Here is a 24,221-nt window from a genome sequence, read left to right as displayed (position 1 = left end):
TTATTTTATTTAATTATTTATTTTTATATACCAATATTCGTGGGACATCATACCGGTTCACATAATTTAAGTACATAAATAAAATTTGTTAAAATATATCAATTAAAAATATAAAATGTGATCACATAGATAAAATATATACAACAATAAAATAAAACAATAAAATTAATCAAATTAGAAAGATAATAAAAAAAGAACATCAAATTAGACTGAAACAGAAATATGGCCGAGGGAATAACCGAGATTTCATGTGTGCTCTCCAAATACCTGCCGAAATAACCAAGTTTTTAGCTTTTTTTAAATGTCTGAAAATTATACTTGAGCCTTAAATGAGATGGTAAGGAGTTCCATAATTTGGTCCGGCTAAAGACAAGGCTCTCTCTCTCACACTGTTTAAATGTGCTAATCTAGGAGATGGTATTGAAAGTAAACCTATGTTATCAGAACGCAAATTCCTTTGGGGTGTATGAAAATGGAGTGCTGCGCTGAACCATTCTACATTGTCATTAAATAACGATTTGTGGATCAAAGATAAAACTTTGAATTGAATTCTATAAGTGATCGGTAGCCAATGCTTTTAAAATGGGTGTAATATGATCATATTTCTTGGTGCTGTTTAAAAAACTCGCAACTGCATTTTGGAGCAGTTGGAGAGGCCTGATAGTAGCTAGTGGAAGGCCCAACAAAAGAGTTACAAAAGTCCACTTTTGAGAAGATCAAAGCTTGTAAAACTGATCTAAAATCATTGGGATATAAGTACGGTTTTAGTTTCTTTAAAACTTGAAGCTTAAAAACAACATCTTTAATCAGCTTATTAATGAACCTCTTTAAATTGAGTTCACTATCTAAAATAACCCCTAAATCCCTTACTTCATTAACTATAGCGTACCTAGGCTGCATATTGTTAATATCCAGTGTCCTCTTATCATCATCAAGCTTATTGCAAATAAGCAAAATTTCAATTTTTTGTTGATTTAAAGACTAATTCATATGGGCTAATAACTGTTGGATAGAAGAAAGGTATATTTCCCATAATTTTAGCAAAATGTCAAGAGAACCAGAAATTGGAAGCACAATTTGGACATCATCTGCATATATGTAGTAAATTAATCCTAAACCTGAGAGCAATTTTCATAAAGGCAACATTTAAATGTTAGAGTGTTGTGGATAGAGAGGACCCTTGAGATAATATACCAGCAGAGAGTGCCACTAGTTCAGATTCGAATATTCCAATCTTCACTTTGTAAAATCTATTCTTCAAATAAGATTCGAACCAGAGCAAGGTTATGTCCAAAATGCCAATTTCGATTAGTCTATGGATCAATATCTCATGATTAATTGTGTCAAAAGCCGCTGAAATGTCCAACATAAATAAAAGATAACATTGTCCACAGTTCAACCCTTTGAGGACTGTATCTGTAAGTGATAAAAGCAGAGTCTCAGTACTAAAAAATGTATGAAAACCGAATTGTACAGGGTATAAAATATTATTATTGTCTAGATATTCAGAGAGATGTTTATGTACAACTTTTTCCATTAACTTAGCTACAAAAGGGAGGTTTGACACAGGCCTAAAATTGTTAAGATTAGACACATCAGATTTAGGTTTCTTAAGAAGTGGTCTAATCATAGCATAATTCAAATTATCGGGAAATTTTCAATGGTCCAAAGATAAATTTATAATATTAGCGATTGGTCTAACAATGATATTGGATATTAATTTTAACGATTTAATGGGAATAGTTTCATGTGGGTGAGCTGCGGGATTCATCTTTCTAATCAAAATCTCTGTTTCAGAGGATGATACATTCTCAAAAGTAGATCAAGTATTGTCAGGGATCATTGGCAGAGTAATCTTCTGCATAATCACCAAAGGGATGTTATCAATTAACTTTGAAATTTTGTCCCTAAAAAAGTGTGCAAATTCATTACATTTTTCAACCGAGCTATCATGAAAAAATGATCGGCTGATTCGTTTTAGTTAGATCCAAAAAATATGAAAATAATACCTTTGGATTCAATTTATAATCATGGATCTTCCTAGTGAAAAAATCACGTTTTGCCTTAGAAATATTGATTCTATATTTACTAAGTAACGTCATACAGGCCTCGAGCGTGGTAGGGGTAGAGTTTCTTTGCCAAGCTATCTCTTTATGTCTAAGTACCCTTTTAAGATCCTTCAAATCAGAAGGATACCATGGTGCATTTTTCTTAGAATGCGGTTTTATCTCCTTTCTAATAATAGGGCATAATTCAACTGCAAGGTTCGAGGTGATTGAATCCCAGGATAAAATTGCTGCATCAGTGTCATTACTATATAAATTCTTAAGAAAATCAGGTAAGGTCTCTATTAGATCCTCCACTTTGAATGGTTTTAGGAAATCAAATACAGTTTTTGTGGTAGATTGATTATGAAAAGGTGTATTAAATGACAGTGAGGTGTAGATCAAACTGTGGTCTGACCATGGCACAAATACACATGAAGGAGATGATCTCTTATTAAAGAAGTTAACAAAGATGTCCAATGAATGGCCAGCTTTGTGAGCTGGTTGATCCACAATCTGTCAAAAACCAATAGCATACATAGTAGAGAGCAGAGTCTCACAAGTAGAGGAAAGTGACTTTACATCAACATGTAAAAATCACCTAAAACTATTGCTGGAATATCCATATCAATATTATCTAGGATAAGTTCGGTTAAAGGAGAGGTGTTATGTTCAAGTTATTCAGGGGGTGCATATAGTAAGCAAATCTGTAAAGAGCTACATTTAAAAAATCCAATTTCAAATGGTGAAACTATATCAATGGTCTGATGTACAAACTTAAATTTCTTATGCACTGTTAAGAACAAACCACCACCTCTCTTATTAGCCGAAGGAATAGAAAAACTGTCATATAAACATCTGGGCAACTGGTTGATCAGTACAGCATCCGAATTTTTAAACCAGGTTTCCGTTATGCAGCAAATATCAGGTTGGCTTTCTGCTAGTAGAGCTACAATAACAGGAACCTTTTTAACTAAAGACTGAGCATTAATTAAAAATAATGATAATACTGTCATTGGAAAGAATTGTGAATTAAGCAGTAATGGAATTGAAGTAAGCGTGCGATGACTATTAATTATATTCTTCTTATAGCCAGGTCGGTGTCGGCCGTGGTTCAAGACAGTATAAATACGATTATTTTCCATATTGGTACTCACAACTGCAGGTATCATAAAACATAATCCAGATGCTTGCTGTTCGATCCTATGGTGGGTGAAAATCCTCCGGGAAGAATTTCTTCTAACCAAAAGGGGATCCAAAGGGGGAGCACAAAGGGGCGCATTAAGGGGCCCAGCCCCTTTAGTGTGTCCCTTCGGCGCGCGGCGCCTAAGGCAACGCGCTCGTGCTTAAACCCACGCCAGGTCATGACGTCAGCGGGGGAAGGGGCTAGCCCTCGCGGGTAGCACAGCGGAAGCTCAAGGAAGAGTCCGAAGGTTGCAGGCGAGCAATGGCAGACAACCTCTGGGTGTTTGAGGAGGCAGACTCGATCCTGCTGGAGACTGGAGGCAGATTACTTGAAGTTTAGGAAATTAGTAAAAACATGACTTTTAACAAGGCTGGATGAGGGATAGTTGAAATAAAGGGTAAACGTAGTCTTACTGTATATTTGGGTAGCTGGAGCAGTTGGGATGGAGATGGTGGCTCTTTAATATAGGGGAGTAAGTTTGATGGGTGAGGTTGTCGGGTGATGGGGTCGTGATGTAATTATATGATTTTATTATATCACGCTTTGTCTAGGATGGAAAACGTGTAATCAAGCTTTAATAAACAGATAAAACATGGTGAATATCTCACACTGCACAGGCCGAGGAAGAGCTCAATTTCTTCGCAGGAATGAGTTCATCCTCTCTCGAGTTCCCATCTTGTCTTACTGCGTTTTCTTGGTGTTGTATTTGAGACATTGAGTTGTGGACCCCTGGTCACTACAAGAGATGACTCCTTCCAATGTAGTTGGTGGCCCGGGGAACGGGCTGTGAACCCAGCCAGAGGAGAAGAGTCTCTGATGGCGTAGTCCAGTCTGTACTCTGCAGCGCAGATAAAGAGTCTCACCAGGTCTTGAGAGGATGACGGATCTGGTAGTGGTCCATAGAGCGGGGTAGGCCGAGAACCCAGGTACAGATGATATGCCAGAGAGGGTCAATCCGGTAGTGGGGTAGGTCGAGAATCTACAATAGCAGAGATGAGACAAGGCAGAGATAGACCAAGAGCTGAGGTACTCACTCTGAGGCTAGAAGTTGCTGTAGAGAGGAATCCCCTAGAGCAGAGGTCCGGGACGGAGCAGGGTCCCCGAAGAGTGGGTACCTTAAGTGTCCTGCAGAAGTTGGTAACCCTGGAGGATAGGAAGGAGTGAGGCAAAGTCCCCGAGGAGCGGGTACCTTGAGAGTCCTTGGTGGTAACTGGTATCCCCGAAGGGAAAGGAGCGAGGCAAGGCCCCCGAGGAACGAGTACCTAAGTCGTTCCGGAGCGTATTTACACAGAGCGGAGGCTTCTGGTAACAGGCAGAGATCAGCAGGGAGATTCCTTGCTAACTCGTAGCTGGAATGGAGAGCGGAGGCTAAATACCCGGAGGTAGTGACGTCATGCGGTGGGGACGCCCCCAAAGTTCCCTCCATGACGTACTCAAAAGGAGGGCTGGCGTGCACACGTGTGTCCTAGGTGACCTCAGTGGGAAAATGTCGAACGCAATCGCCCATGCCGGACTGGGGATGCCGGAGAGGTTGGTGAGGAGAGGCGGAGGCAGCCATCTTGCCCAATGGAGCGGAGAAAGAGAAAAGAGAGGTGAGGCAGAGAGGGCGCAGCCGTCTGCGACCGACGGACGCAACGCTTGGAAAGGAAGAGAGCCGGACAAGGGGACAATTTATCTTTTCAAAGGGATTTTAGCGAGTAAACCATGCTTACCCATGGGGGGAGGTTTTGAAAATTGCCGTTTCCCCTCCCCATCAATTCTATATAGGGAAAAGTGTGCATGCCGTCCACAGTCACCTGCTATTATCCGTGGGGGAAAAGGAAGGGCGCGGGATTAGGCCAGGCCCAAGGAAATAAGCGCAGGGATTTCATTGGTATATCCCCGTGCATTGTTTACCCCATGGTACTTAGCACTCACAGAGTACGACTTGGAAAGGAAACTTGGCGGGGAGGCTGAAAGCACATACGGGGCCGTACGTGGCGGCCAGCCTGGCTCGCCCCGGAAAGCTACAGGCTAACGAGAGAGCACATGACTACGATGTCTCGCCCAGCGGTAGCGGCCCCACCACCTGCCAGATGCCTACGCAATCCCTTGTACGAGTGCCTTCCACGGCAGGAAGAGTGGTGGAGATTAATGGCACTTTGTGATGCTAATAAAGAATTTGCACTTCAATTCAGTTTCTAGCAGAGATCAGGTATGCTTGAATTACATTTGGTAAAATTGCTCAAAAATTATTGAACCTGAAAGAAAACAGCTTCAAATGGGTTTAGAATTATAGTGTTAGCAAAGCAAGCTATTAAGTTCATCTACATTATCGGCTTTCTAAGTGCTCTATTAATTTTTTTTTTTTTTTCAAGAAATGTATGGTGTGTCATAGGGCCAGAGATTTTTTTCACTTTACATTTTCAATGTGCTGAAATAGCAACACCTCCATGTGAAACTCTCCACTTTTTGTTTCATCTCTTTGTGGACTTGCGGTTGGAGAGAACAGAGCTGAAGGCCCCATTCACCCCCGTGGAGGGCGCCGGACGCATCACGGGCCTCTTGCAAAATATACTGCAAGGCAGTGGCCAGAGCCAGAGGGAGGAGAATAAAAAAAAAAAAAATAGAGGTGATAAGCCTTGGTACCAAAACATTTACCGAGACTTCATTAGGAAAATTGTGTCCGGTGCTGCAGGCTCTGCCTCCAAGGAGATGGAGATGGAGAAGAGGAGGTCAAGAGCGAGACTACCACAAGGGGGCAGAGCCTGCATCAAAAGAGAGCAGGGGATCACAATATTTAGAGTCCGAAAAGAGAGAAGAGGATAGGATGGAGACATTTAAATACATCAAATAAACAATTAATGTACTAGAGTAAAATGTTCTTCAGTGGAAAAGAATTACTAGGGATAAAAAGGGGTGCTCATATGAAGCTGAAAGGGGTGGACTGAGGCGTACCATGGGGAAATATTCATTAACAGAAAGGGAGCTGAATGCAAGAAACAGTAGCAATTAAAAAAATAGCCTGGGAGAAGTGAGGGGTAAAGCCTGGGATAAGCACAGAGGATCCTTAGCTGTGGGGGAGTGAGAGGTAAAGCCTGGGATAAGCACAGAGGATCCTTAGCTGTGGGGGAGTGAGAGGTAAAGCCTGGGATAAACACAGAGGATCCTTAGCTGTGAGGGAGTGAGGGATAAAGCCTGGGATAAGCACAGAGGATCCTTAGCTGTGGGGGAGTGAGAGGTAAAGCCTGGATAAGCACAGAGGATCCTTAGCTGTGGGGGAGTGAGAGGTAAAGCCTGGGATAAGCACAGAGGATCCTTAGCTGTGGGGGAGTGAGAGGTAAAGCCTGGGATAAGCACAGAGGATCCTTAGCTGTGGGGGAGTGAGGGGTAAAGCCTGGGATAAGCACAGAGGATCCTTAGCTGTGAGGGATTGAGGGGTAAAGCCTGGGATAAGCACAGAGGATCCTTAGCTGTGAGGGAGAGAGGGGTAAAGCCTGGGATAAGCACAGAGGATCCTTAGCTGTGGGGGAGTGAGGGGTAAAGCCTGGGATAAGCACAGAGGATCCTTAGCTGTGAGGGAGTGAGAGGTAAAGCCTGGGATAAGCACAGAGGATCCTTAGCTGTGAGGGAGTGAGAGGTAAAGCCTGGGATAAGCACAGAGGATCCTTAGCTGTGAGGGAGTGAGAGGTAAAGCCTGGGATAAGCACAGAGGATCCTTAGCTGTGAGGGAGTGAGGGGTAAAGCCTGGGATAAGCACAGAGGATCCTTAGCTGTGAGGGAGTGAGAGGTAAAGCCTGGGATAAGCACAGAGGATCCTTAGCTGTGGGAGGGAGTGAGAGGTAAAGCCTGGGATAAGCACAGAGGATCCTTAGCTGTGGGGGAGTGAGGGGTAAAGCCTGGGAGAAGCACAGAGGATCCTTAGCTGTGGGGAGTGAGAGGTAAAGCCTGGGATAAGCACAGAGGCTCCTTAGCTGTGGGGGAGTGAGAGGTAAAGCCTGGGATAAGCACAGAGGATCCTTAGCTGTGGGGGAGTGAGAGGTAAAGCCTGGGATAAGCACAGAGGATCCTTAGCAGTGGGGGAGTGAGGAGTAAAGCCTGGGATAAGCACAGAGGATCCTTAGCTGTGAGGGAATGAGGGGGTAAAGCCTGGGATAAGCACAGAGGATCCTTAGCTGTGGGGGAGTGAGGGGTAAAGCCTGGGATAAGCACTGAGGATCCTTAGCTGTGGGGGAGTGAGAGGCAAAGCCTGGGATAAGCACAGAGGATCCTTAGCTGTGGGGGAGTGAGAGGTAAAGCCTGGGATAAGCACAGAGGATCCTTAGCTGTGAGGGAGTGAGGGGTAAAGCCTGGGATAAGCACAGAGGATCCTTAGCTGTGAGGGATAAAGCCTGGGATAAGCACAGAGGATCCTTAGCTGTGGGGGAGTGAGGGGTAAAGCCTGGGATAAGCAGAGGATCCTTAGCTGTGGGGGAGTGAGAGGTAAAGCCTGGGATAAGCACAGAGGATCCTTAGCTGTGGGGAAAGAGGGATAAAGCCTGGGATAAGCACAGAGGATCCTTGGCTGTGGGGGATTGAGAGGTAAAGCCCGGGATAAGCACAGAGGATCCTTAGCTATGGGGAGTGAGGGGTAAAGCCCGGGATAAGCACAGAGGATCCTTAGCAGTGGGGGAGTGAGGGGTAAAGCCTGGGATAAGCACAGTGGATCCTTAGCTGTGGGGGAGTGAAGGGTAAAGCCTGGGATAAGCACAGAGGATCCTTAGCTGTGGGGAAGTGAGGAGTAAAGCCTGGGATAAGCACAGAGGATCCTTAGCTGTGGGGGAGTGAGGGGTAAAGCCTGGGATAAGAACAGAGGATCCTTAGCTGTGGGGGAGTGAGAGGCAAAGCCTGGGATAAGCACAGAGGATCCTTAGCTGTGGGGGAGTGAGAGGTAAAGCCTGGGATAAGCACAGAGGATCCTTAGCTGTGGGGGAGTGAGAGGTAAAGCCTGGGATAAGCACAGAGGATCCTTAGCTGTGGGGGAGTGAAGGGTAAAGCCTGGGATAAGCACAGTGGATCCTTAGCTGTGGGGGAGTGAGGGGTAAAGCCTGGGATAAGCACAGAGGATCCTTAGCTGTGAGGGATTGAGGGGTAAAGCCTGGGATAAGCACAGAGGATCCTTAGCTGTGGGGAAGTGAGGGGTAAAGCCTGGGATAAGCACAGAGGATCCTTAGCTGTGGGGGAGTGAGGGGTAAAGCCTGGGATAAGAACAGAGGATCCTTAGCTGTGGGGGAGTGAGAGGCAAAGCCTGGGATAAGCACAGAGGATCCTTAGCTGTGGGGGAGTGAGAGGTAAAGCCTGGGATAAGCACAGAGGATCCTTAGCTGTGGGGGAGTGAAGGGTAAAGCCTGGGATAAGCACAGTGGATCCTTAGCTGTGGGGGAATGAAGGGTAAAGCCTGGGATAAGCACAGAGGATCCTTAGCTGTGGGGGAGTGAGGGGTAAAGCCTGGGATAAGCACAGAGGATCCTTAGCTGTGGGGGAGTGAGGGGTAAAGCCTGGGATAAGAACAGAGGATCCTTAGCTGTGGGGGAGTGAGGGGTAAAGCCTGGGATAAGCACTGAGGATCCTTAGCTGTGGGGGAGTGAGAGGCAAAGCCTGGGATAAGCACAGAGGATCCTTAGCTGTGGGGGAGTGAGAGGTAAAGCCTGGGATAAGCACAGAGGATCCTTAGCTGTGGGGGAGTGAAGGGTAAAGCCTGGGATAAGCACAGTGGATCCTTAGCTGTGGGGGAATGAAGGGTAAAGCCTGGGATAAGCACAGAGGATCCTTAGCTGTGGGGGAGTGAGGGGTAAAGCCTGGGATAAGCACTGAGGATCCTTAGCTGTGGGGGAGTGAGAGGTAAAGCCTGGGATAAGCACAGAGGATCCTTAGCTGTGGGGGAGTGAAGGGTAAAGCCTGGGATAAGCACAGAGGATCCTTAGCTGTGGGGGAGTGAGGGGTAAAGCCTGGGATAAGCACAGAGGATCCTTAGCTGTGGGGGAGTGAGGGGTAAAGCCTGGGATAAGCACAGAGGATCCTTAGCTGTGGGGGAGTGAGGGGTAAAGCCTGGGATAAGCACAGAGGATCCTTAGATGTGAGAAGTGAGGGGTAAAGTCTGAGATAAGCACAGAAACCCTGCTGAAAACCTACTAATTCTTGGGAGAAAGGCCATGAAAGTCTCCTGCACCCTCCCCCTTTCTGGAGACAAAGTCCACAACATTGAGATGCATCACAGGCAGAAATGGGCCGCATGGGGAAGATGGAGGCTGTTCCCGCTGCCTTGCATACGTGAAGGTAAAGAGGTTGGCACTGAAGAACGTGTCCCCGCTTGCACCTCCAGTGCTACAGGCTTGCCCATCACTGGGGCGATGGAGAATCCCTGATCATCTTCCTCCCCTCCCCCCAGAGTGATTATTGCCCATTGCGCATGGGGCAATAGGACCCGGCTGTGCTGCCTGCTTGCTGGCCCCCTGCAGCGGCAGTCTCGCTTGGATGTGCTGGCCGTCCACGCATCTACCAGTGCTCGTTACCAGCAAAAAGAAAGAGGTATGAAAGCCAGAGGAGGCATCCAGGGACTGGGGGATAAGCCTGAAGAAAAAGTCCCATTGCCAGAGCGCTGACCTAAGATCTTCCGCAGCCAGCTGCGATCCGAGTGTGAACACTAGTGTCGCCACCAGGTGACTTACGCCTGTGCACTACTGACAATTTGTTGGTTTTTTTCTTCTTTTTTACACTTTATTAAGGGCCAGAGGCAGGAGAAATTGAGAGAACGAGAGGAGAGGAGCTGAAAAGGCAAAACCCACGGAGAGAAAACTCTTGCTCGGAGGATCTTTCCTGAGCTAGCTCACTACCCCCAGCATGAGTAAAACACTGCTATTAATTGCATCAGTAGCATGGGATCTTCTAGGTGTTTGGGTAATTGCCAGGTTCTTGTGGCCTGGTTTGGCCTCTGTTGGAAACAGGATGCTGGGCTTGATGGACCCTTGGTCTGACCCAGCATGGCAATTTCTTATGTTCTTATGTTCACAAATCTGTTCACCTGCATGTAAATCCCATGCTGACAAAGGTGTTAGCTATTACTCCCCAGTGCAGGTGGGGGTGTTAGAGCCCTGAAGGGTTAACTCGTGCTTTCTTAGTTCTGGAAATGTAATTCTTGCGTCAGCGGTGGAATAAAGTTGATTCGCATACCAGGGGCCGGTGATCATCTATGGGTCTGTATCAGTGTGGCCCTGGTCCTGCAGTTCCTGAGTGCAGGGGTCCTGCACGTGGGAATCCCAGCTCTGGGACCCTGCTGGCACAGGACCATAGATTAATACTCAGGAGTTAAATTTGCAAGGCTGAAAATGCAGGCTCAGCATTGGGATACTAGAGGCCCTTGTAAGCTGTCCTGCTAACTTTGACGGGACGGCCATGCTGTTGAACATCCCCTAATAAGTTGCTAGTTAGCCGGATAAGTCTTATTCAGCTAACTTTAGACTTGCTATTGAGTAGATCTAACCTCGGCTTAGCCAGATAAGTAGCTCTTCCCCGAAATGCCTATTTTCCACACACTACTTAGCTGAATAGGAACTTATTTGGATAAGCGTCGGCTGCAAAATGCAGCCAGGTATTCAGTCACCGCTACTAAGCCCTTACTTATCTGGCTTAAGTCGCACTGAATATCGACCTACTATTTTGTTTTTTTTTCTTCTTCTTCTGCCCGTGTAAGCAATAACTTCCCCTCTCAATACTGCTTTGGCTGCATCCCAGAACAAGACTGGGTTATTGATATGTTCCTGATTTATCTGACGTTCCTGCTATTTCTATAACAAGCACAGAGAACCCCTTTGAGCCTCTACTAGTAGCACTATTGCACCTGAGGAGGTAGAATAGAAGCATCTTTAGCTGACGCATAGCTCCCCATGTGGGTTACTGTAATGGTAATATCCTGGCTTTAAAAAACAAAGCAAAAACCCAGGAATACCATTTTGTAGTGTGGATTTTTGAGTTGACCTGTGGGGTAGCAGGATGCAGTTTTTCCTGCTCCTGTTGTGTTTCCTTTTTATTTGCAAAAAGGAGTTACCCTTGGGCTTACGTAACAAGGTCTGTGTCAAACGGAAGAAAGGGTAACTTATTCACTCTTTTTTGGAAATCTAGTTTACCTCTTTTGGGAGTTTGCTTTGGGGGAAAGTTTTATCCCACCCGCCCTTCGTCTTTTTGTTGTTCACTGAATGCTAGGATTTTATTTTTCCAATCAACTGAATTCCCCCCCCCCCCCCCCGGGGGCTAGGGAAGTTAGTAACCATCCTGAGAAAAGGAGTTTCTCATCCGGAGTCATCCAAGGACCCTTCAAAGGTCAACCTGAGATGTGGCTTCCCTGTAATCTGGGGAGGAGAATAGAGAAGAAGAACCGTGGCATCTTTCATCAGGATATATTGAAGGAAGCTGGATCAGGATTAGTCATCTGGATGAAGGGGCTTGAACTTCTGCCTCTAGATGTAATGAAGAACCCTATTCCACCAATTCTAGGAAGGAGCTCCAAAGCTACCTCTGCACTTTTGAGGGGATGTGGGAACGGAAGGTCAGAGGAAACCATCAGTGAAGAGTCACAGATTTATTGGAAAAAGATTCATGTAGTGGACTGTAATAAACAAAGACTTGTAAATTCTTATTTATCTTCATTGGCAATCATCTGTCGGTAGTTACGTTGGAGCCGTATCCAGTGTCCAGCGTGATTATTACTGTGCGTCGTGTAAGATTGTTAAAACAACGCTCAGGGCCTTGGAGATTATTCTCTGCCCCTCCCCCTCCTGACAGGAAATTCTGGACCACAGAGGGGGTTTAAGGACAGTATAGGAGGTCTGGACATCTTAAGCCCTGGGAATTGGAGGCAGCCTTTGGACTTCTCGGTGAGGACCTCAGCCCATGGGATTTCACAAGGGCTCCTGGAGCCGTTGAACATCCAGCTAAATGTGCAGGAAATCTTTAGGCATGAGTCAGCTTCCCTCAGACCCCCCCCCCCTCGGTTTAGAACTACCCACACGAGCGTGGGATCTGAGACTAGCAGGAGCCCAGGCCTGGTGAAATAATTCTTCTGGACACTGGGAGATAATCGGTTCTGCACAGGACACAGGAGTGCATTCTCTGTCCGCCGGATGTGAAACCCTTCAGGGGTCTTAGCTAGTTTGATGTGATCACAAAGCAATGGCCCACTTTTCCCCTTTGGAAGCAGCGTGATCTATCTAAATTGGGCTCATGGACACAGTGAAGGTCCCCCCAATTAACAGTTCTGATTCGTTATACTTGACAAACAACTGAACAAGTGCATTAAAGAAGTTTGCATTGTAATTATTAGGAGCATACCCATTACAGAGGGCAATTTACTTACCAAACAAGGTTCCCAAGAGGTATTTATTTATAGACTTATAGTCTGCATGATCTGAAGCACTTGGCGGATTACAAAATGAACATATATAATAACATATAAAAATGAAAAAAAAAAACAAACGAAAGATTTAAATAATAATTCCAAAAATGATAATCAATTTAAAACATAATAAAAACAAAAGATCATATAAAACCATAATCATAAATATAAAACAGACAGTCAGAGAGGCCTTCAAGATCCTTCAAAACATTCTGACACATTGGCAGTATCTTTTGGTGCTGACTGCTTTGCAACACAGCATCTTTGCATGGCTGAAAGTTAGACTGTTTATATTTTTAAATAGTAAGGCAGCTAATAAGCAGTAGCTAGTGTGTTTATTTTTAATAGTCTGTAAGGCAGCAGAAGTTAGAGTGTTTGTATATTAAAAAAAAAAAGTAGCCAGAAGCTAGAAATAAGCTAGGAGCAGTGTATACCTTAAAAGGTTGAAAAGTTCAGCACTCACCTAGGAAAGGTGTTGAGGTAGTGTGATTTGGTTTGATTAGGTACCAACATTTGTTAATCAAGAGCAGTGAGCCACTCTGGCTGACTAACTGAAGTTAGACTGTTTGGATTTCAGTGTGCTGCGGCAGATCAAAAAAGCAAACAAAATGTTGGGAATTATTAGGAAGAGAATGGTGAATAAAACAGAAAATATCATAATGCCTCTGTATCGCTCCATGGTGAGACTGCACCTTGAATACTGTGTACAATTCTGGTCGCCGCATCTCAAAAAAGATATAGTTGCTATGGAGAAGGTACAGAGAAGGGCAACCAAAATGATAAAGGGGATGGAACAGCTACCCTATGAGGAAAGACTAAAGAGGTTAGGACTTTTCAGCTTGGAGAAGAGACGGCTGAGGGGGGATATGATAGAGTTGTTTAAAATCATAAGAGGTCTAGAACAGGTTAATGTGAATCAGTTATTTACTCTTTCGGATAATAGAAAGACTAGGAGGCACTCCATGAAGTTAGCATGTGACACATTTAAAAGTAATCAGAGAAAGTTCTTTTTCACTCAACGCACAATTAAACTCTGGAATTACCTGCTATTAATTAAGTTGACTTAGAGAATAGCCACTGCCATTAGCAATGGTAACATGGAATAGACTTAGTGTTTGGGTACTTGCCAGGTTCTTATGGCCTGGATTGGCCACTGTTGGAAACAGGATGCTGGGCTTGATGGACCCTTGGTCTGATCCAGTATGACATGTCCTTATGCTCTTATGGACGGCCGGCACCATCATTTTCTGTCTGTGCTTCCCTGTGTTTCTGGCCAGAAGTGGACCCGTCTTTGTAAGATGTGTGCGAAAATTAAGCTCTCGGTTCTGCCATCTTTGCCGGAGCGCGTTGGCCCGCTTTCCCTCTTCTCGAAATCTTTGCTCATCTGGTCCTTGGGTTCTCCGGCCCATGTCCGGCCACACCACCCGCTCTATCCTGACCTTTAACCAGATCAAAAAAAAAAAAAAAGAGAGCCTATCTACGCTTTCCATGAGTCATCTTCCAACAGAATTCAGGTTTGCGGATTCGCTGGAACCGATGAACTGCATTGTGAACTAGATAATAAAAAGAGTAATTAAAAACCCGCGTTTCCTTATCTAATTTTTTTGCCAACTACTCAAATGTACTTTCTTTCTATGATTATGTGTCTGTCGGTCTTACTGCCATTCAGCTCTAGTAGAGAAAGGATTTTAGTTAGCAGAGAACTCTTCCCTAGGTTTTTATTAACTCTGTGATTTAGTTCCAATCAAACCCCGAGCAGGTCTCAAAGAAAACCTGCCTTTTATTATTATTATTTATTTTTTATTCAAGCAGCAGCTCCCCCTGCCCAGGGTACTTGTGCTTCAGTCAGATGTTACCACTTTACTACCAGCCTCTGCCTGATCACATGCCTGGGACTCGGTGTCCAAATCCTCGCTTACGAGAGATCCCATTTGCGCTCTTCTTCGCTCAGCCTTTGCACTACAGCAGATTACATTTTCCGCACTGCAGGCTAAGTTTCCTTTCACGCAGATTTCTCCTCTTGCTGAGCCTCTCTTCAAAAGTTCTCTCTTTCTATAAGGACTTTCCTTGGCCTTAGGATTTTTTTTTTTTGCTCTCCGACAATAAAAAAAACCCCCAAACCTGCTTGTCTTTCTCCTGAGCTGCAGCGGCACAGGAACGCTTCTGGTCCTCTTCAGACTGTGCCTTTTTCATGTGCAGAAGCAATTGGCTCGATTGCCGGTTTTTTGTTTTTTTTTTTTACTTTTCTTTCCTGTCTCTTAAGTGCTCATTCTTTGTCCCTTTCCTTCCTGCAGGCCGGCAAGCAATTATTAAAAAAAAAATAAAACGGAGGGTCTCTCAGTTAGAGCTAATAATGCAGCTCTCTCCCAGGGCCATTCTTCAGGGGCCCAGGGAAATAAATGATTCTATATCTCTTAACTCTCTTACATTAGATGAGTAGAGCTTTTTTTTTTTGTTTTTAGTTTTAGAGCTCCCTTTTCTTTCCTCGTTGAGTGTTCATTAAAGGATTTCGGTGCACCGTCCCATGGTGATGTACCAAGCGTTGGGATTTTTTTTTCTCAACTATTGTATTCCGGGTAATTTGTGTGCCGAGTCCTGTGAAATATTAGGCGAGCACTGTCAGCCGAAGAAGGGGACCCCGCACAGCCTCCGATCCGTCCGTAGGTCCGTGAAGGTACCGCAACCTGGCAGAGTATCCACGGATGCCCGAGCCCCGGCTGGGTGGTGCCTGAGCCAAACCTCGGGCTCCTTCTAGAACATGGGACTTAAGCTCATCTTGTTTCAGCCCAGGACTCTCCTGCCCCGAGGAGGAGCAGGACTGGTTACGGCTGGAAATCTTGATATATTGGAGAAATAGTGTGCATCTTAAATATATTATAGGAGTTCGGTCTTCAAAACCGGTCACCGTTTCACCTTTCTTGCCTTCGGGTTTCCTTCCTCGCACTGTACTTCAGAGACCAGCTCCGTTATCCTGTAACTTATGTAGAATCTATGCCTTTCTTGGATTGAAGGAGAACACCAGCATTAGAAGAACATATGTCATGCCTCAGTCGAATTTTGAATCGAGGTGCAATTTCTGTCTCCATTTCACTGTGCCCTCTGTCCTGAAATATATGGGAAGTTGCGCCAAGAATTCCACCCGTGGGTGCGTCTTAGGAGGGCGTGGAATATCCCAGGAGCTGGCCCAAATGTCTTTCTACAGAGCAAGAATGTTGTCAGCAGACATTCAGACACACATGCTACCGGCGCCTTATTCCGATTCCTTGCCCATAAGCTGCATTCACAGCAGATTCTGCGGCAAAGCATTAGAAGATTCTGCTGCAAAGATGTCCAAATTCCGTAGCACGCGTTCACACATTTTATTAAATAGTGGAACTTTCGATTTACAGGATAAAACCAAAGTCGTTTTCTGACCTTTCTGTGTGTCTGGATAACTTTTTTTTTTTTTTATTTTGGGGAGCTGGGGTTTGGGTAGATGAGAAGGGATCTCACAGATGGAGGGAGAGAATGGGACGAGGAGACGGGGGATCACGGTCAGTCTCTCTCTTTTTCCCTTCTTGTGGATCTCTCTTCCCCGCCTGCCCCAATGGATCTTGCCCTCACCCTATCCCCACCACTCTGCCTGCCTCCTCTCCTTCAGCTCGTGTACCTCTCCACCTCACGCCCTTTTTTCCCCCCCCCCTGTGGTTTTCCTTGCCACTGCGGCCACCCTCACCCCCCCAGGGCCGGGGCAGGTCTCTGGCCCAGTAGTGGTAAGGAGCAGTGACTGGGCCAGCTGATATGGGCTTGCAGGCCTCACCCCCGCTTGCCAGTGCAGGCCAGCTGGCTCAGTCTCCATGATTCCTGCTGCTGGGGGGAGGGCGACGTGAACAGGAAGGGAAAGAGAGTCTGGGCAAGGCAGAAGGTTGGACCGGGCCACCCAGCTGGGTTCCGGTCCATGCCGAGGAATCATGGGGAAACCAGGGGTCCTGAGCTTTCAAGGTAGCGATGATTGTGGTGAGTGACCACTGGAAGGCGTCTATCTCACGGTCGGTCACCGGCGCTTGTGCTGAAGCTGCAGGAGTCTTGTGTGCAAACATCTCCATCCATTCTTTGTTTTAGGGATATATGAGATGTGCTGGTCTCCGAACCCTTGTGAGCTCCTGTCCTCTTCCTCCAGATCTCAGCCTGTCCACTTTCTGCTGTGATGGAAGCCCTTTCCATCGCCCGAGGATGCTGGATGGGGGAGCCTCACTAGACCTGGAGTTTTGTAAATGGTTTGACAATGTTTGTGTTGTGGAAGATTACTACTGGGGTGATTGCAGGGAACTGTTACTAGGTGGCAATGTGTTTGCTTCATTGTTTGTTTATTTACAGTGATTTATATTCCGCCTATTACCGGTACACCTGTTCCAAGCAGATCGCAAACAATAACACAACTAACAGGCAGAATAAAAAATAAAGAAAGCAAATAGCAAAAATAAAACTTAAGACAGGAAAGCTTCCGGAAAGAGAATAGAATTTGAAAGCTGTCTAAAAGATTTATAATCCTGAATTTGGCAAAGTTTTATTGGAAGATTATTCTACAGTGTAGGACCAATGTGAGAAAAGCCCGATGGTGAGTCTTCTGCAGACAAGCAACTTTAGTACTGTATTTAATTATGATGTGGGCAATTAAGAGTCTTTGGGGAAGGGGTGATTGAATTCTAAGTGGCGTATCTCCTTTAATAGGGTAAGAAGAGATCCTCTAGCAGGAGTTGTAAGGGGGACGTTATAATCCTGGGTTCAATGTTTGGTAGGAGGAGCGTTGGAGGGAACCACCAGAAGACAGGTGGGCCCAGAGTACCTCTCCAAAGGAAGAGGCTTTGCTCCTCAAGGGGAAAGGCCCAAGGAGTGGAGGGGCTTTTCCTCGTGGGGAAATAAGCAGATGGTCTGACCTGGGTTGAATGGAGAATGAGAAACCTGGATCCTGCTGTTGTGAAGGATCTTTAAATGAGACAATCCAAAGAGGCTTGACTTAGACAATTCAGGGTGTCTTTGTCAAGTCCTTAAAGAAAGTTTTCAGTGTGTTTACAGTGTCTTGGAAGACATCAAGGGGGTAAGCGAAAGGTGGCTGAATATACTTTGGAGTAAGTCCCTACTTTATCTCTGTGTAAGTTTCTGGGGAGAAAGTTGGTGGCACAGTCAGAAGGGGGTTCAAGGAGGGGGAGACCCAGGTTTCTTGGTTCCCTGTCCAGCTCGGGAAAAATAAATCCTACCACAGGTCCATCTGCTTGACCCAACTTCCATTGAGTCCTACCAAGAGACCGGTGCTCTACTCCCAAACTGGCAACGGACCCTCTTCCGGTGAGGGTTGCACTGGAGCTCCCTGCCTTCATTCTGCCGTTCCGAGTTTTGGGGAACCTGCTGCCAAACAGCAAGCAGATGCAAGAAAGATTGTGTGTGTGTCTGATCCGCACCTGCCCTTAACTCTATAATACAGACATGATCAGCAGAGCTCTGGGCCCAGCGTTTGGTGGCAGCGTTGGGATTACGTTTTTCTTGGCCAGTGTCGGTGGAAGTGCCCTCTGCGTTTTGGGATTTGTGGAAGCCGCTGTCGACATCTTTGGGATTCCACCAGGTAAGGTACTTTGTTGGGAAGGGCTGGAAGGAAGTGTTCTTCCTTTATTTATTTGTTTGTTTGGTTTTCTATACCGACGTTCACAAATGGGTATCACATTGGTTTACATGATAACTTGTGGGATAATTTAACAGCAGGTCATATTATCTTTACATTGTAACAACAACCGCATCTTATTATCATAACAATATAACTGGTAATGATTACAGTATAACAGGTGAACTTATAATAATACAGGTAAACATCTTAATGTAACAGGTAATATTCATAAACAGTTTGGAGATTCGTTTGGAGTCTTATGTAGTAACGTAACTGCTCTTGTGAGCTCTTGGTATGAGGTATGCAGCTGTTCTGGAGGCAGGGGGATTATTTAGATCAGTTGGAGGTCAGATTTGCGCTTTATTGTGGTCTTGACAGGATGTTCTCTTAGTGGGTTGTGTGTGGTGTTGGAGTTTTGGGTTGTTTTATTGGTTGTTTTACAGTGTTGTGGGGTTCACTGTTGGCGGGGAAGGCTTTCTGAAATAGCCAGGTTTTTAGTGATTTCTTGAAGGTCTGTTTCGAGGGTTCCGTTCTGAGTTTTGAAGGTAGTTTGTTCCACTGTGCGGGGCCTTCTCGTGTTGAGGTGAGGTGGGCCTGTTTGTTGGAGGGGATGTTAAGTAGACCTGTGTTTTTGGATCGTAGGTTTCTTTGTGAGTTGTGTGGGTGAGGGTGTCCTTTAGCCAATCTGTCTTTTCATTGTAGATGGATTTATGCACGAGGGTTAGGGCTTTGTATTGAATTCTGTAGGTTTATGGGGAGCCAGTGGAGGTCTTTTAGTACGGGGGTGATGTGTGTGGAGCGTTTGCTGTTTGCGAGGGATCCGGCTGCCGCATTTTGCAGTAGTTGGAGAGGCTTGATGAAAACTGTAGGAAAAAAAAGCAGGTTGTGAAATAGAAAACTATTCCGTGGCCTGCGCAGTGCGCCCAGCCACGCTGGGAGCTTCCTGAAGGTGCAAGTGGCAGTGCAGCCTTTTCTAATCTTTTTCTTTTTTTTCCCATTAAATTTTTATTGGGTTCAAAAGCCCAAGTTACAATGAAAAACGAAAGCCCAAGTTACATATTTAAACGAAATATTACATCATTTAAGTCACATTGAGACCATGAAACGAAAAGCTGCACATCCGCCAAGTTAACGTTCTTCATTGGCTTACAGAACCTTATGCCAGCAAAAAAATGAAACAACATTATCAACCCAACCAAAGAATCCCCCCACCGCACCCCACTGCTAATCTGGGCATGCAAACTACCCCACATTTAACCTCTTTTAGATTACTTTAAATGTCTGTACTCCCATCAGTGATAATAGGAATTATACACTGAGCAACAGCATTACTGATTTTCGCCAGTTAACACAGGGCGACCAAACCTGTCTAAACTGACGTAAAGTTCTATTCTTGGCAGCTGTAATTGTATACATATAATAGACTAGTTCCAGCCGCTTGACAACATCAACCAATCGCGGTGCACTAGGCTCACGCCATTGTTTCGCTAATAGAATACCAAGCTGCAGTACCAGCATGACGTACTAGCGCTGGCACAGAGGCGTCGCCTTGCGAGATAGGGGCATTAAGCAATGCATGTTGAGGTAGGACAATTATATGAGAACAAAAGATGCCCCACAACCATGTAACCACCTCCTCCCAAAAAATACGAAGAAATTTACAATCCCACCATAAGTAAAAAAAAGAACCTTGACCTAAGCATCCTTTCCAGCAAATTTATTGGTAAAGATGAATTCATCATGTGTTGATGCTCAGGGGTCATATACCGGCGGTAAAAAAAACCTTATAGCCATTTTCCACGATATTTCCTGATATCAGACCCCTGCTTGTAGTTTGAAATATCTCCAACTACTGATCCTGTGAAAAAGTGAGACCCAAATCGAATTCCCAAACTGCAATATAAGAAGGTTTTACTGGTAAATCCTTATTAAGTAACATATATAGCTTAGATAAAACTCTCTTTACTTTATCTGCATTTTTACATACGGATTCAAAATACGAAACACTTTTCAGCCAGGTAAGCTCCAATTTCAGCTTGCAGCACAAAAAGGCGGAGTAGCAAATAAGAGAATATAGCTGAACCAGGGAGATTGTATTTAGATTGTAGCTCAGAGAAATTTTGTAGGCCTGTTAAACTCCAGACATGTTCCCATCTTGTAATCCCAAAACAATCCCACGATCTAAAAATCGAGTCTTGTAAACCTGGCTTAAAGTGTGCATTGTAAAATAGAGAAGTGCTATAATGATAGTCTCTAGACCCAACAGGAAAGCTCGTCACCTATTCCGTACCTTTAATGAAAGGGAGAGAGAGGGTGAGATATCACTAGGTATTCTCCATGCGTGCTTAGGCTGCCAAATCACACAAGAAATGGGAATCTTCCCCAAAATAGCCTGTGCCACCATCACCCAAGGCTTACAATTATGCCCCTTATGCCAATCTACAATGGCCCAGAGGTGAGAGGCTGCAAAATACCAGTTCAAATTAGGGATCCCCAGCCCCCGTCCCCCACCCCCTTTGATGGGTATGATGCTGTTTGGCTATTCTGGGGTATTTATTTTTCCATATAAACTTCATGTCTAGATTGCCAAGTTCTTATCAAGATTGCTGGTATGTCTATGAGCAATGTCTGGAAGAGATAGCTGATACGAGGGAGCACATTCATTTTAATCGTCGCTATCCTACCCAACCAGGATATATGATAATGACCCCACTCTTCAAGATCTTTATAAATCTTGGCCATAAGTGGTACATAATTTAATTTAAATAAATCTTCTCTAATGCCTATAAAGATCCCCAGATATTTGATTTTGTGGTTTGCCCACTTAAATGGATATTTCCCCTTTAAGGAATCCTCTTCAGCCTTTGACACCGAGGTATTCAATATCTCCGATTAATCCCAATTTATTCGGAAATCCGAGACAGAGCTAAATAATTCCATCTCTCTTACTGTAGTTGACAGGGATGTTGCTGGATTAGTGAGTGTGAAAATGACATCATCCGCAAAAAGAGATAGCTTGGAGGAGAAAACCCCCGTCCTCTACGCCCGAGATATCCGGATTAGCCCATATCCTAGATGCGAAAGGCTCTAAAAAAATCGCAAAAAGAGGAGAGAGGGGCAACCTTGGCGAGTGCCTCTACCCACAAAAAATGGAATCTGAAGTACCCCCATTCTCCTTGATGTTTGCCTTGGGATTGGCGTACAACTGTTTAAGCCAATTTTTTTAAAACACCCTGAGCTGCATTTTCGGAAGCGTTTTAAATAAGAAGGGCCAATGTACTAAGTCAAATGCCTATTCGGCATCTACCGCTAGGAATGTTTTGCAATTTTACCCACCACATGACATTGACTGTTTTGCGGATGTTGTCAGCCATACAGCCAGACATAAAGCCAGCTTGGTCTGTATGAATAAGAATGGCTATGAAGCTATTTAGTCTATTTGCTAGGATTTTTGCCAATAACTTTAAATCCAAATTAATCAGGGAAATTGGACGATAAGATCCGCACACTGAGGGATTGTGTCCTGGTTTGGCTAGAATTGTTATGCCAGCTAAATTGGAGGTATGAAGTAACATCCACAGATAATTGAACATCTTTGTGAGTGGTGCAGTTAGAGTCTTATTAAGCTTTTGGTAAAAACAGGAGGTGTACCCATCAAGACCGAGGGATTTCCCTGTTTTAAGAGACTTAATAGCTATTAGCTAAGGATACCTAGAGCTCAGATATTTCTTTATCTAATATCTCCCTTTGCGAATCTGATAACACAGGAAGAGATAATGCCTTCCAGGAAGAGATCAATATCCTCCATAGAGAGAGTATTGTTGGGGCTGTATAACTCAGAGTAAAACTGAAGAAACGGCTTGCAGATATCCCTATTCTTTGTTAAGATATTTCCCTCTGCATCTTTGATTTTCACTACATTATGTTGTGTTAAATGGTTTTTCAACTTATTGGAAAGCATTTTCCCAGCCTTATTACCACCCTCAAAGGTCTGACATACTCTGTCTAATGTGTGGGCTATCATTGCTGCATCTAAATTCCTTAATTGCGAGCTATAGTCAATCTGCCATTTAAAATCCCGGGAGGAGAGTGATTTTTTATGTATACCTTCCCAGGGCTGAACATGGGCCAAGAGTACCCGTCACTTAGCCTCTCATGATTTCTTTACGTAAGAGGCTCGCAAGATAAATTTACCTGTCACTACCGCTTTTAGACATTCCCAAAGAACTAGTGGGTTGGAATCGCCCGTATCATTCAAGGATAGGTAATCCTGTATGTCTGTGTCTATCTGGTCTGCATAGTCAGGATCCTCCAAAAGGGACTCATTCAGCTGCCAATATCTCTGGCCTCTGTCTTAGTTGAAAAACGAGAGTGTCAGCCAAATAGGGGCAAGGTCAGACCACGTTATAGGTTCCATGCCTACATCTAGCACCCTGTTTACCAACCCCTTGTCAATCAAAAAGAAATCTAATTGGGAGTATGACTGGTGTGGGCATGAAAAAAAAAGAGAAACCTATAGATTTTGGGTATCTAGTGCGCCACACATCTAATTTATTTATTTATTTATTTTTTAACTTTTATATACCGACATTCTTGCATTAAATGCAAATCATGCCGGTTTACAGTGAAACAGAAAAAGCAGGAAAAAATTCCTTAGTCGAATACAATGAAACAGCTTAGTTAACAAAGGAAACATAAAAATAAATTTTTACATATACACAAAGGTTTGCAAGAAGGGGTGCATAAAGGGGAGAGCCCCTTTGTCGCGCGCCTTGGTGTTGAGGCTGTCTTAACTGTCAGATGTTAGTGATGTCATGGGCGGGCGGGTCTAATGATCGCAGCACTTACATCGCTGCTTCTTTCCAGTTCCAGGTGAAGATCAAGCTGTTTCCTTCACTTCCCCTCCCATGACTGTGGGGTGAGAAGCGCTGCAGGGTGCCCCTTGATGTTATCCGGCTTCCCACACGCGACGCCTGGTGTTGAGGCTCTCTTAACTGTCTGATGTTAGTGATGTCTAATAGATTCTCCTGTGACACTGATAATTTTAGGGCTTTCCTAGCATACTTAGAATCAGACCCCCTCCTCAATGAATTATCAAGAGTTGGATTCAGAGTGATATTAAAATCCCTATTAGAGTATTGTTTAGAATGTTGGGATGTATTTATGGTAACCTCTCTTCCTTAAAAATAATCTTCATTGTATGAATATTATAAATGCATTTTTTATTTTATTTGTAATTAAAATCATAAATAAAGAATTAAAAAAAAAAAATCCCCTCCCATGAGAACCAAACCTTCTGCGGAATCCTGTGATAGTATTCTAAGAGACTAAAAAAAAAAAACCCCTCGATTGGAGTTAGAGGCATGTACATTCACTAATGTATACAGCTCTCATTTCATTATGAGAATAAGAAATCGCCCCCCCCCCCCATGACTGGAGCTAAAAATGACTTTACTAATCAGAATACCCCCTTCCCCTGTGTATTTAGATAGGTGGGTGCAAAGCCGCCCAAAACTGGCTAGGAAAGCATCCAGATGTTCATACTGACACTTGATGTGCATCTCTTCTTGTAGGAAACAAATGCGGCCTGGAGCCTATCTAATTCTTTACATAAAAGGTGGCGTTTTCTGTAAGTATGAAGTCCTTTAACATTCAGAGATATTGCCTTCAAGGAAGCCATCATTGCATTAGAATAATAAGAAAAAAACATTGCCTCCCTTCATCCGTACAACTCAGCCTAACATCAAATATAAAACAACTCCCCCCCTCCCCCGATGTTAACCTGTCACCCAATCCCCTTCCCAGAACCACATTCTCTTTTTCTTCAAGTAAATAATTCTAGGAGTGTCAACACCAAGAATCAGATCGATAATGCAGACCCAGACCAGCAGCACAATCCCATCAAAGCCCCCCCCCCCCCCAATTTGTCACCTTTCGGTTGCAAGC

General features: G+C 44.5%; 1 protein-coding gene across 1 annotated transcript in view; it reads left to right on the top strand.

Annotated features, from left to right (window-relative positions):
• Positions 1–24,221, top strand: part of LOC115099202 (solute carrier family 12 member 9-like) — a 460,475-nt gene that overhangs the window by 46,284 nt on the left and 389,970 nt on the right. The window contains exon 3 of the mRNA XM_029616633.1: positions 18,099–18,236. Coding sequence (XP_029472493.1) covers positions 18,099–18,236 — 138 coding nt within the window. The remainder of the gene's footprint in view (positions 1–18,098; positions 18,237–24,221) is intronic.

Source organism: Rhinatrema bivittatum, chromosome 9 (assembly GCF_901001135.1).
Source record: "Rhinatrema bivittatum chromosome 9, aRhiBiv1.1, whole genome shotgun sequence".
Classification (NCBI taxonomy): Eukaryota; Metazoa; Chordata; class Amphibia; order Gymnophiona; family Rhinatrematidae; genus Rhinatrema; species Rhinatrema bivittatum.
The sequence above is the reverse complement of the archived record's forward strand: the minus strand, read 5'-3'. Positions and strand labels throughout refer to the sequence as shown.